We start from the raw sequence: 13,649 nt of genomic DNA, 5'->3' as shown, positions 1-13,649 counted from the left end.
GGCGAGTTGGGATCATTTCTGTCTGTAGGAGGCAAATCAGGCTTACTGTGAATAGGGTGGCCGCCGATGGCACTTGGGCATAGAGGACCCCCCAGACCACATGCCGCCACTTGCTTCCCTCCAGGCCGCAGCAGAACAAAATGACATCATAGCAGAACGATTTGCAGTAATCTGCCCCCAAATCACAGCGTTTCTCCGGGGGGGAGACCGAATGATGTCAACCAGCTCCCACCTGGCCCCAAAGCCACTGCATTCCCCTTTCAGGTCCCTGCTAATATGGGCACTGCTTCTGAGGCCTGGGGTTCCAGAAGTGGGGGGAGACTGCGTGCTTAAAATTAAAAAAACACACACACAGGGCTCAGAATACATGCCTGCAAAGGGAAGAACTAAAACTATGTAACTTCATGTGAAGAATAATAGAAAGATTCTAAATAGTTAGACCAAGGCAATTTAATATTCTACAGAATCAGGTTTTCACTCGCAGAAGCCTCCTCCCCAGCTATGTTCCAGTGAGACCCAGTTAGTCAGCTTTGCAGGTTCAGGTACCAGCTTCCATTTGCAAGATCACAGCTGGCACTTTCTGGGCTCTTACCTGAAACAAAAGGAAAAAGTGACAGTGTGGTGTCTAAAACCTCCATTATAAGAGCAGATCCCAGGAGGTGCACTTCACACATTACTTGGCAGTCCTGTCTTCTCTCTGTTAAGATGCTGCAAAAACACACCAGCTTTCCAGAGGGACAGGGACCATGTTTAATTCCCACCTGGCTATTCTCTCTCAGTGCTTAGTTCAGTGCTTAATAAATACTGTTACTACTGTAGGAAGAGCTCCAGAAGCAAACCTTCCACGTTGCCATTTAGTAGGAGGAGAATCTATTGGGGCAGGGCACTGTACTAGGTGCTTGGGAAGTACAGGATAACAAAGTGATATATTCCTGTATAAGGTACATATATTCCTGTACAAGGTATTAATGCAGGAGGTGAATATTGTCTAACTACACGAATTGAGTGGGCAAAGGACAGTTTGTAACTCAAATAAGTCTACAGATTTATTGATAGACTGTTCCACCGTTTCCGATTTCAAAGGGGGGCTGGAATTAGCACCTCTTCGTCCCTCAAACTCAGTGGCACAGCAAGGAAAAACATTCTGTTTGTTTGGGAGCTTATTACTCTGGCAGCTCTTTACCTGTCAAACACACAATCAAGAAAAAAAGAGCTTTAGAGACATTTTAAAGTAGCCTTCTTTAACCCTTTTATTTCATCTTTCACTATAGCATTGTGTGATTCATCTCATATCTCCTTCCATTTGCCACTTAAGCAAAGTTTACCCCTTCCACTCGCTATTTCCATTTTTCCATTGTAATACCTTGTAGCATATGTTGGTGAAAAAGCAAATTTGACAGGATTGGACTAGGTTTATTTTTTTTCCATTCCACATGTTTTAGGGCCTGTGAACTGTACGTTTCCAAGAGTTGCTAGCCAATCTGCTCAACCTTTATGAATAAAAAAGGGGTGACGAATACATTGAATTTCTAAAAATAGGGATATGGTCAAATATGTTTGATTTTTGCGATCCCTCTCAAAGTTCAGCCTAGTTGCAAGGGCATTTTTAATAATGATAATTGTGACTTTTTTAAGCACTGTGTGTCAAGCACTATACTAAACACTGGTGTGAATACAAGTTCATCAGTCCAGACCCACTCCGTCTCACAGAGGGCTCACAGTTTAAGTGGGAAGGAGAAGAGGTATTGAATTCTCATTTACACCTTAGGAAACTGAGGCATAGAGAAATAAAGTGATTTGCCCAAGGTCACACAGCAGGCAGGTGGCAGAGAGAGGATTAGGACTCAGATCCTCTGACTTTCCATTGGTCCATGCTGCCTTTCTTACTTATAAAAGTTTTCCATGGTATCATCTGTCCTTGGCTCTTTTCCATAAATGGGGACAGATAACTATGAATTCATCTTCTAAATCCTGGACAGCTAAGCACATCATTTCATGTCCCTCAAACCATCTGGAGAGCAGTGGGACCTAAGCTCAAAAGAAGACCTGAACCAAAAGGACATCCAGCAGCTTTAGAGCTCAAATCACTGATCCTGAACACTTTTAAATAACCAGATTCCCTCAAATCCCCTCCCTTCACCAGCTCCTCAACAGAGCTAAAAGTTGAGAATGTGCAGGTGAAAAATGTCAGTGATCTTTACTTACCGCCATCAGGATTCTGAGTCACACTGGCTAACCTGGCAGTTCCAGTACTACAGGAAGAGCCAGGTTCTTGCTTCATTTCAGATTCCTGACTGCAGCCCAGGCACCTCTCTTGTTGCAGGAGACTTAATAGAGAACCGTATTTTCCTTCGGACGCTGGTCCCTGTGCCATGTGAAGCTCAGGAAAGGGCAGAGGGTACCTGGGACCAGAAGAACTTGGGTTTCCCATTGACTGGAAGTGCCACAGATCTCCAGGATGGTCAGGCTGGTTCCTCATCACTGGCACTGGATAATGGTCCATAGCAGCGGTAGCCGCAGCAGCGGGCAAATTTAAGCCACAGCCGGCTAGGCTGTTCACAGGAGAAACTTGCTGGGGCTTGGTCCACTGAGAAGAGAAATTCCACTGACTGGAAGACATGTGATTGTCTAGGGAAAAAAAAAGATTTTAATGTTGATAATTGCAGAGGACCATAGACTTCACCTGTAAATGCGCCAAGCATTTTTTAAAAGCCCTTTATTCTTTTACTCACCCCGGATGGAACTCGGATCCACCTTTGCCCATTTCACAGATCAAGTCACTGAAAACCCGAAGCACAGACACGCTATGCTTGTGGTACCGGCTCTGCCAGTCGCTTGCTGTGCAAGTCACTTGGCTTCTCTCACTTGGAGAAGCATCGTGGCCTAGTGGATAGAGCATGGGCCTGGGAGTCGGAAGAACCAGGTTTCTAATCCCAGCTCTGCCACTTGTCTGCTGGGTGACCTTGAGCAAGTCATTTCTCTGTGCCTCAGTTACCTCATCTGTAAAATGGGGATTAAGACTGTGAGCACTATGTGGGACAGGGACTGTGTCCAATCCAATTTGCTTGTACCCACCCCAGTGCTTAGTAGAGTGCCTGGCACACAACAAATACTTAACAAGCACTTAAATAACATTACTATAATACCACAATTATTATTATTCTGTGCCTCAGTTTCCTCATCTGTAGAATGGGGATTATATACCTGTTCTCCCTCCTATTTAGACTGAGCTGCATGTCAGGCAGGATCTGTGACCTTTGGCTATTTGATATTTGCCCCAACCAATATCAGCATACAGCATATAGCACTTATGTACATATCTTTAAATTAGTATAAATTATTTATTCCTATTACTGTCTGCCCTCCCCTCTAGAATATAAGCTTATTATGGGCAGGGAACATTTCTGCTAATTCTGTTGTACTGTACTCTCCCAAGTGCTTATAACAGTGCTCTGCACATTGTAAGCACTCAATAAATACAACTGATCGATTGTTCATTTAGCAACTGAATGGCCATACAAGGATTAGAACTGCTTGGAGCCCCATCTGCAGGGGGCTTCACAAACACACTGTTCTCTCTATGACTGGGTCACCTCAGTTCCAGGATGGGACTTTGCATGTTCCCTTTCCTGCATCCATCAGTATTGGCATCCCAACTGGATTGCATATAATCTGAGCTCTCAAAGGCACAGCGAAGCTTTCAATTATTAGGCCCAGAAACAGTTTAAATGTGTAGGGGAGAGCCCATTTTTTTCACCTTCTTCAGGCAAAAGGTCAGAATTAACTGTAAATCTTTCATTCGGGAGTCTCTGGTCAAAGTCTGGGGGTGAGTGCTAATGACTCCCTCAGAGACCTCATAAGGAGAGCTGTGGGGAGATAGGGGCGGCCACCACCTTCTGAGATCATGAAAACTTCAAATATGGATGCCAATATGAAAGAGTTCTTAAGGGAAAATACTACAAGGTGTACTCTTGGTACATGAAGAAGCTATCGATTCAAGTCACTGCTCCAAACTGCCAAGAAAGTTGTTCAGTTCAGAGATTGTTATTTAATGCTGGGCCTATTTCATGCCAGCAGTGCACATGCAATTCAAGACAGAGCCAGCCCAAGAACAGTGTAAGCTCCGGGGGCGACCATCACAACCACCCTCTCCCGCTGCCTTTCCACCCAAATGTCAACCCCAAAAACTCCTTGACCGTCTGCCAGTTACTGCAGTGGGGAGAGAGGAAGTGGAGTTTCTTCACTGCAGAAGCCCTGTGGGAGAGGTGGGTAACCGTCTCCAGGGCTGCCTCTACTTTCCCCAGGGCACCTGGGGTTCTGCCATCCTTGGCCAACAGCACCCAGCTTTTTCATCCTGGGTGGGAAAAGGAAGCTAGTGCCCTGCCTGCTTTCTGCTCCTTTGGCTCTGGTAGGACATACACTCTCAGTATGCCCTCTGGAAATTTAAAATTAAAATGGCATGATGTCTCACACACACAGTAAGAATCCCTTGAATTTGTCCAGCACTTTTTCAAAGTGCTTTTACACTGTTTCATCTTGGTCTCATCTCTGTGAAGGTAGATAGGCAAAATTTTGCTCCTCATTCAAAAGATGAGGGCTCTGAGGCACAGAGAAACTAAGTGATTTTTGCCTCAGGCCACCCAACGGATGAAAGCAAGGATAAGACTCCAGGTCTTTTGACTCTCAGATTGTGTAAGCTGTTGTCTCTCTTTATTGCTGTATTGTACTTTCCAGGTGCTTAGTACAGTGCTCAGCACACTAAATACAACTCAATAAATACGCCTGAATGAATGCTCCTCCTTTCCGGCCATGCAGCATCACCAGCCTAATCCATATAGGGTCCTTCCAATTGGGCACTACCCCTAGATTGACCCTTTCTCAGAGTTGTTTTTTCACTTTTCTTCACAATGTGGAAATTTGAAATGACCCTAGGGAAAAGCAGTTTACTAAGTAGAAATGAGTCCTTACTGCACAACTAGGCTAGGAAGACTTCTTCAAGAAAGGACATGAAAAAGGTCTTGGAAGTGGATGTGGGTGGAGGCTGCTCTAGGAGTGAGGGTCAACATGGGAAAAGTCCAGGAGTATGGAGTTGGAGACTGTACTTAAAGGGATTGAGTAGTTGGAGTTGGAGCCCTTTCACCTGCCAACTCTCTCTCAGCCATAAGTTACTTTTCCCCTGTCACTCCTCTGTTCAAAGAAGCCAATAAGAAAGGATCTATAATTCCCAATGGAGCTATCAGAAAAACTGAGAGTAGCTTAGAAGTTTTTGAGGGAAATCTGAATCTCCTCAACCCCAAACACACCTGTGAAGCAGAAGACCCTCCCAAAATAGGAGTATGATGGCTGTGAAATGCATTTACATTTCTTGTGTTTTCTTGCTCTGTGTTGCATACCACCCAAAGTCAAGTTGAAGATTTTGCTTCAGAATTCTATCCCTTTCCAGTAGGCATAAATCTCCCCTACCCATAATTTATTTTAGGGTCTGTCTCCCCTTGTAGAATGTCAGCTCCTTTTGGGCAGGGATCACATATATTAACTCTGTTGTACCTTCCCTAGGGCTTAGTACAGGCTGTGCACCCAATAAGAACTGAAACACCACTGATTGTCCCTGAACTCTGGAAGAATTCTCTATACATATCCTTAAAACTAGTTTTAGTCTTGTGTGTGTGTATGTGTAGATTAAAGCCATTTTGGATATGACATTTTTAAACACCTTAAGTTTGGCAGAGGAGTTGCAGAGTGACTCATAGTTCTTCAGAGCATTACAGGCAAAAGCCCCAAAGTAGAATAAAATATTACTTATCTCTCTTCCATGACTCAGGCTTTTAAAGTAGCCCAGACTCAAGATTAGGTGATGGGCTAGAAATGACCTATTATGTAATTGGACAAGAAAGGCATTATACTTTAAAATGTATTAAGTGCTTGTCATTTCTTCCTTAAAACAAATCTGAGGGATGTAGTTGAATCTTAGAGTTTAGTTATACTACCTTTATGTTTTAAAGTAATTTAAACATTAAACTAATGTGCTGTAAAAGCCTTGGATAGCTCATATTTTGTATCTTAAAGCTTGATGTTCCTTTATTATTTTCCCCTTTCAAAAGGCAAACTCCAATTTTTTTTGTATATTTAGGGCTATAATATTTCCTCTCTCATATTTATATAAGCAAGTAAACTAGAGTAAAGGTTGCTAGTTCTTCAAGAAAAATGGCTACATCCCCTTGCTGATAAAGTATCCCAACAACAGTCAATCAATTATATTTTTTTAATGGTATTTTTAAGTGCTTACTATGGGTCAGGCACTGAATTAAGCACTGATGTAGATACAAGCTAATCAGATTAGAAACAGTCAATGAACCACATGGGGCTCACAGTCTTAGTCCCCAGTTTACAGATGAGGTAACTGAAGCACAGAGAAGTGAAGTGACTTGACCAGGTCACATAGCAGACAAGTAGCAGAGCTGGGATTAGAACCCAGGTCCTTCTGACTCCCAGGCCTGTGCTCTATCCACTAGGGCACATTGCTTCCCCTTATTTATTGAGCACTTACTGTGTGCAGAGCACTTGAGCAAGTACAACATAACAGAGTTGGTAGACACATTCCCTGCCCTCAACGAGCTAAAAATCTTGGGGAGAAACTACTTGAAAGAGTAGCTTAAAGAGTAATACTCTACGAGAAGAGTTCATTCATTTGATCATATTTATTGAGTGCTTACTGTGTGCAGAGCACTGTACTAAGCGCTCATTACTCTTAAAAATGGAAGTGATTGTGTATGTCCCCAGCAGCTTGGTATATGGAATCTACCTGGATCACATGCATTTTCTGTCTATTTAAAGCAACTACTCTGTTGCCCCTTAGGGCTTGTTAGGAGTGGAAGTTTCTGGAGGGAAGGGACCTCAAGTAATCTATATTCTGTGCAATGTGTGTTTGTGAAGGCACTCCATAAATACCTGTATTTACTTGCATAATTGCCCCACTTTTTTTTTGCAACATTAAAATAGGGGTGGGGTAATTGCGTGGGACATATAAGAATTAAGTCTAGCAATAAGAGGAGGAAAAAAAGGAAGCGAGTATGAAGAGGAAAGAAGGCACCTGAGCCTGCATATCTTCTATTGCGTTTCCCCTAAGGGTTACATACAGTAAGCATTCAATGAATTAACTCCCGCACTGCTATGTTCTTTCAGTTGTTCTGCTGCGGCTGCTCCTCCTCCTCCCACAGCCCTCACTGCATACAATGAAGTGGTACAAAATATAATCTTTTATTTCCTCCTCCCAAATTGGACTGGGGTAATTATAAAAGTAAATATGGTGCTGTTGAACAATAACAATAGAGATTTTGTTGTAACTGTGCTCAGCAGTCAATAAAATAACCCAGGGGAAACTGACACAGGCCCAACATCATTTGAAAAAGAAAGCCGTTTTAATCTTCACACAAGTTTTTCTTTCTGTTCTACAACCTGTGCCTTTGAGTTCCAGTGAGAAGGTGTGAGATACTGGTTTTGCCTTTGTTATTTAGCCACAAATGAATGATACTAATAACTTTCAACTAATCAGAATACATTGTGCTCATTTTTACAATAAGAAAAAAAGTTTCCTAATCAGAAGATAAGACCTTTTGTAGTGCACAATTACAATTTTCTAGGGGAACTTTATCACCCCTTAATTAAAGAGCATTTCATTTGCATCAAATGTAAGGAGCTGTTCATCACAAGCCACTCACCATTTTTTAAGATACCATCTTCCCTCCTACATTTGGTGCTCAGGTCCTGTGGAGCCTTAGTGTTACTCAAGGCTCTAGAAAAATGTTCATCCACCACACTGTTAATGTCCCCTTGAAAGTAGGTAAAGAGAACACACTGAGAATTCCATTCTGTTTTTATAGGCTGCTGCTTGTTTTTGTTCAACCTGATGGAATCTTTCTTCACTCCTTCCATCTCCGGGAACTTTACTGGTACCTGGGAACGCAAGCGAAAAATGAAGGTACTCTTTGAAATTTCATTTTTCTTAAAGGAGTAGTTCGAAACATGTATCTTTATGCCGCAATTGATGACCTCTAGATTATTTTCCACTCACTTGGCCATGGCAGTCAACCTAATCAGGGAATAAAGTCCTTTGGTGAGTAAAGAACTTCGGTGAGTGAAGGTTTGCATCTTCAAAGGGAATGAACTTTTCCAGGGCACCATTTACAAAAAACACACCAACCAAAAAAAATCAACCCAAAACAAAACCAAAACAAAACAAAAAATAAGTTCCAGGAAACTTAAATGGTTTGAAGCTTAGAGGAAGTGAATTTTAAGTCTGTGAAGTTCTGACCAGGGAAGGATATAGAATGATCTACAGATAATTCTGTAGGAAAAGGGAAGTTGTAACTTTTAGGATGATTTGGAGCACTGAAGAGCAATGCAAACAGTGTCAAAAATGAAAAAAACTTAAGCCGATTGCAGGAAGACTCATCTTCTAAAGGAATACCCTCCTTTTATACAACAGAAACCTGGATTTAAAAGGATAATGTGAGGAAAGTCACGAAAGACCTCTTAAAAGGATTAAGTGATCTAACTTTTGTCTCAAATTCACATTATGTGCCAAAATGTCTATTCTTTGCTGTTCCTTTTGAAGAGACTAAAACAATCTCAAACTGCAACTCTGCCTGAATCTCCTTCGCCCCATACCCTGAATATGTAATATGAAGAGATCCATAGCAGTCCTGAATTCCTTTAACATATATCCAAAACCTTCCCATAGGAGAAACTTTCCTTCATATTGAGAAGCAGCGTGGCCTAGAGGAAAGACCATGGGCCTGAGAGTCAGAGGTCTGGGGTTCTTCCCAGCCCTGCCACCTGCCTACCGTGTAACACTGAGCAAATTACTTCTCTGTGCTTCAATTACCTCATCTGTAAAATGGGGCTTCAATTCCTGTTTTCCTCCTACTGAGAGCTCCATGTGAGATAGGGATTGGGTCCATCCTGATTAGCTTGTATCCACCCCCGTGTTTAGTACAGTGCTCAGTGCATATTAAGTGCTTAAATACCACAGTAATTATTGTTATTCAAGGAACACACCTCATCATTTTCAAGTCCCAAATAGGGAGAGGGACTTTTTTTGAACCATATGTAAATTGGATAGTTTTAAAATGAATTTCTCTGCTGGAGTATTACATTGGAACTCACAGTACAGTGCTCTACACACAGTGAGTGCTCAATAAATACGTTTGAATGAATAGCACTTGAATATTCATTGTTTATATGAATTCTAACAATGGCCACTTCATCACTGCATTCTAAATAGATGGCATCAGTTTCTTAAGAAATAAGTGCTTTAGAGATTGCTGTCACTTGGCTAGATATATTCTGAACTGAATTCCAGAGCTGTACGAAAGAACTTCTACACCCAGTTTGTCTTTAAATCTGTGCTTCATTCAGCAGGTACAGTGGATTAGGTTCTTAGCCCCAAAAAGGAGCTCTGGCCTCTATAGCTGAACAAAATGTTTTATTCCCTAATGGGTTACAATAGAGGGGACACTTGGAAGTGAGGAATTGAACCTTCCACCCTCTCCAAAAAAGATTCTTTCAAATGAATCGCTACCTCCCCATTTTATTTCCCCCATCTGCTGGTTCAGCACTTCTACACCACCAAGCTCTTGGGTACTCAGCCTCCCCACCCCCCGCCAATAACATTTGTGTACTTATCTTTATATCTATCACTTCCTTCTACCTTCAATTTTAGTGTTCGTCTCCCAGCCACTAGGTTGTACGCTCCTTAGTCCAGTGCTCCCCACATTAAAACACTATTGTTCCATTAGTTGACTGATTAAAAGTTTTTGCCACACCTAATCACGATCCAGGCCTGTCATAAGTTTATAATAGACTCCTGAAATGAAAAAGACTACGCTTTCCAATGGAGAGTCTCCTCCGTGAGTCTCCACCACTCAATTTTCCACTTTTAATCGAATGACTATCAAAATAACATGAGGCAGGCACTCCTTCAGACACATTACATTATTTTGCTAGAGGAACTGCAATTCAGTTTCCTTCCTATTTCAGCCTATTGCTGGTTAAAACCTGAGATGCTTTCCTCCTTTCCACCCCATTTTCAGCCCTGCCAGGCAGCACCGCACTGATTGTCTCCATCGGCTGCAAACACGAGCATCTAACCCTCCATTTTGTTTAACGTTGCTGACTGCTTTCACCATTTGCTGAAGGCAAGCGTGGCAATAGCTCCGTAAGCGTTACGTGTGGGACATGCCCAGTCCCAGTGTATCCTCATTCCTCTGAGGATAAACTGAGGTCGGAATTCGGGCAAAAAAGAGAAATCCCAAGAACAACAATGAGATTTTAATCCTCCCCTCTAATGCCTCCAAGAGGAAACTCATATGCCACCTTCTAAAACACCCCAGAATTTTAAAGAAAACAGCACTGGGTCCAGTGGCCAAGGAAGGGCCGCCTTGGGAGTCCTAATCCTTACCCAGGGAAAACTGACTGGAAAGGACAAGGAACTGATTGTTTCCCTTGAGTTCAAGCTCAGAATCAATCTGAAAGAGGATGACTGAAAGATGTTGGGAGTTATTATATGTCTAATTCCAACAGACAATGGCATATATCCACACTGGAAGAGATTCACCTCTGCCTTAAAATGGACGGCAAATCTGAAAAAGGAGGACGAGAACTCAGGCATATCCCAGGTTATAAACAAACCATATTGTTTGATGTCTCGATTCCATGCGTATGCCCAACTACGCCTGACCCTCCATCAGAGATAGACAGAAAAACAGTGTCATCTCCCACGATGGCGTAGTGGATAGAGCATGGCCTTGGAGTCAGATGGTCATGGGTTCTAATCCAGGCTCTGCCACTTGTCTGCTGTGTGGCTTTGGGCAAGTCATTTAACTTTTCTGAGCTTCTGTTACCTCATTTGTAAAATGGGGATTAAGACTGTGGCACATGAATTGTGTCCAACCTGATGTGCTTGTTTCCACCCTAGCGCTTGGTACGGTGACTGGCACATAATAAGCGCTTAAATACCGCAGTTATCTCCCTCTCTCCCCTCTCCCTTAGATTAAGCAACCAACAATGAATGGATTTTGGAGGGAGCTCTGCCCACAGTTAGTGTTTGTCAGGTTTTCAAGGTGTTAAAGAGACCCTTGAGCAGATAACCAGAGAAGCTGTTGAACTGGGGAGGCAGCTTAATTTAGCAATGGATGATGTAGATGAGTTAATTGCATCTCAAAGGAATCATTGTCTGATGAGGACCTTTTTGAACTTTGGCAATCAAATGCATCATTGCTAGATGCTCAAACATCTGAAAAAGTAGTTATGGTTTCTCTACCGCAAAAATCTCGTTTCAGAAATCCTGAATCAATTTTCAAGAAATCAGAAAATATTATGGAGGAAGACCCCAGTGGAATGAGTTCAGGAGTGCAGAGAAAGATTAAGGAGTTAGATGCTTTAAGAACAAGAGAAGGGGGCTGTTCAACCTTCAAATTGGACACACCTTTCACTAAAGTTCAAAGGCACTACCAGAACCAATGGAACAAGCTTCTACTATGGCAGCCTTTCCTTTAAAGCGATTAATAATTCAGTGACATTTACCCTTACCCCACGTAGACTGTAAAGCAATTATGTATTACCATTCCAGAGATTCAGGAATGGACCCTAATTTTGTATGGGCAAAGTTATGGGAAAACCTACACGATGAAACCACCACATTTTCAAGGAACATGAATTGTGGGGCTTGTAAATATCTGAGAAGCAGGATATTGGGAGATAGCACAATCAAGCAAGGAGGTCTCCTGGAGGGACCGCACCAGTGAAATTTGCTTCTCTAATTTGGTACCAGTATGCACGTATCAAGGAAGCAGCATGGCGTAGTGGATAGAATGCAGGCCTGATGGAAGGTCGTGGGTTCTAATCCCAGCTCTACCACTTGTCTGCTGTGTGACCCTGGGCAAGTCACTTCACTTCTCTGTGCCTCTGTTACTTCATCTGTAACATGGAGATTGAGACTGTGAACCCCATGTGGGACAGGGACTGTGTCCAACCTGATGTGCTAGTACCTATCCCAGTGCTTAAGACAGTGTCTGGCACATGGTAAGCACTTAAATACCACAGTTAAGTAAGCTGGGCTTGAACTTGATTTCTCTGGAATCCAAATGACAAACTCAGCTCAAACCACCTACCCGATTTCTCTCAAACACCTTTTAGCAGTTATTTCAAGTGCTAAACCGAGATTAATGACTTATTTTCAGCTGGGCTAAGGACCCCACTGTGGAGCTGTCCCCCTTGACCTCCCCAAACCATGCCAACTGCCCTTTACCACAGAGGACTAGAATGAGGACTGTTGCAATTACCTGCCCAGGGAGCCCCTTGAAGAGAAAATGCAGTGGATGACGGAGTTCCTCTGTAATAGAGTAGGCATTACATCCTGACAGCGAATCACAAGCTGTGCCGGCCTGGTTGGAATACCCGTCTTTCCCCGAAGCTGTGTCTGCTCTCTTACCTCAGTTCACTGCATTCAGCTGGGCCCCAGCAGTGTACGCTTCTCAGGGAAAGGAACAAGCATGCTGTGGTGGCTGGTAATCCCGAGTGAAAGCTTCAGTGGTTAGAGAAACAGGATCCAGTCCGTCTGTGGACTCTCCTGACTGCTTTCAATCCCTCTAACTGTGGTTGAACAAGGCGTTTCCTGCAAACCAGCTATTAAGAATGCATAAAATGTACTCCAACAAGTCAACCAGGTTGGGAGCTTTCAGGAATGAGGAAAGTGGGGGTTTTTTTAAAAAAACTAAGTTGATGATAGTGTACTCTGCTAGGAGTCATACATTGCTTAGAATCAGGACATGAAATAAACAAAATGTCATCAATTGGAAGTGATTTAGGGAAAGGAGATGCCCCATCTTCAGTAAGGAAGTGTTTTATCGGCTGCCGGTGTTCTCTATTTAATATACTAGGATGAGTTCAGCACATTTCTAACTCTTGCCCTGAGAAAGACCGGTCCTGCAGATAGCAAGGGAAGAGCTGCCAGTAGCCGTAAATTTTCTGACCCTGCCCCCGGCTCTCGGTAGGTCCTGGAACAAGTCGTAACCTCTTTGGGCCTGCAGCAGGGACACTAGTTCGTACTTACCCAACCTATAATTTGAAGCCGTAATTCACATTTGTTATTTCTAATAATAATAATAGTACTTGTTAAGTGCTTACTATGTGCCAAGCTCTATTCTAAGCACTGGGGTAGATACAAGTTGGGGTAGACACAGTGCCTGTCCCACATGGGGCTCACAGTCTCAATCCCCATTTTACAGATGAGCTGAGGCCCAGAGAAATGAAGTGACCTGCCCAGGGGCAGAGAGCAAAGTGGTGGAGCTGGGATTAGAACCCATGACCTTCTGACTCCAGGGCCCGTGCTCTAGCCACTTTCTCCACCTGAAGGGTTGAAAGTAAACATTTAAAGAAAAGCACTATTAGAAATGATGAGTTTTTCCTCTCATTTCCACTTAATCTTCCCAGTATAGCAGTAAGCAAACCACTAAAGAAAGTTTGTGAAGGTAGCCTCTTCTAAACAAAAATCACATTAAAGGAAGGCAGTACCTTTAAGAAACTTGTTTTATCCCATTTGTTTACATTTTGGTTTTCACAGTGTTTTTTGTTCCTTCACTAAGTCAACA

The 13,649-nt window shown here is 42.8% G+C and overlaps 1 protein-coding gene across 3 annotated transcripts; it reads right to left on the bottom strand.

Annotated features, from left to right (window-relative positions):
* Positions 1–430: 430 nt before the first annotated feature.
* On the bottom strand, positions 431–13,140 carry VGLL1 (vestigial like family member 1). 3 transcript variants are annotated; one of them, XM_001514144.6, is made up of 4 exons: positions 12,491–13,140; positions 7,719–7,953; positions 2,206–2,628; positions 431–592 (listed from the first exon to the last, which is right to left on the bottom strand). In XM_001514144.6, the coding sequence occupies exons 2-4, from the start codon at positions 7,930–7,932 to the stop codon at positions 525–527; spliced, it is 705 nt and encodes a 234-aa protein (XP_001514194.1). In that variant the 5' UTR covers positions 7,933–7,953; positions 12,491–13,140; the 3' UTR covers positions 431–524. The 3 variants fall into 3 exon arrangements, with proteins under 3 accessions (XP_001514194.1, XP_028922937.1, XP_028922938.1); XM_029067105.2 differs by lacking the exon at positions 431–592 and adding an exon at positions 603–1,183; XM_029067104.2 differs by lacking the exon at positions 12,491–13,140 and having other exon boundaries at positions 7,719–8,797.
* Between the last annotated feature and the right edge of the window lie 509 nt (positions 13,141–13,649).

The sequence above is a fragment of the Ornithorhynchus anatinus genome, chromosome 6 (assembly GCF_004115215.2).
Source record: "Ornithorhynchus anatinus isolate Pmale09 chromosome 6, mOrnAna1.pri.v4, whole genome shotgun sequence".
Taxonomy (NCBI): Eukaryota; Metazoa; Chordata; class Mammalia; order Monotremata; family Ornithorhynchidae; genus Ornithorhynchus; species Ornithorhynchus anatinus.
Note: the sequence above shows the minus strand (reverse complement) of the source record. Positions and strands in the feature narration are given on the sequence as shown.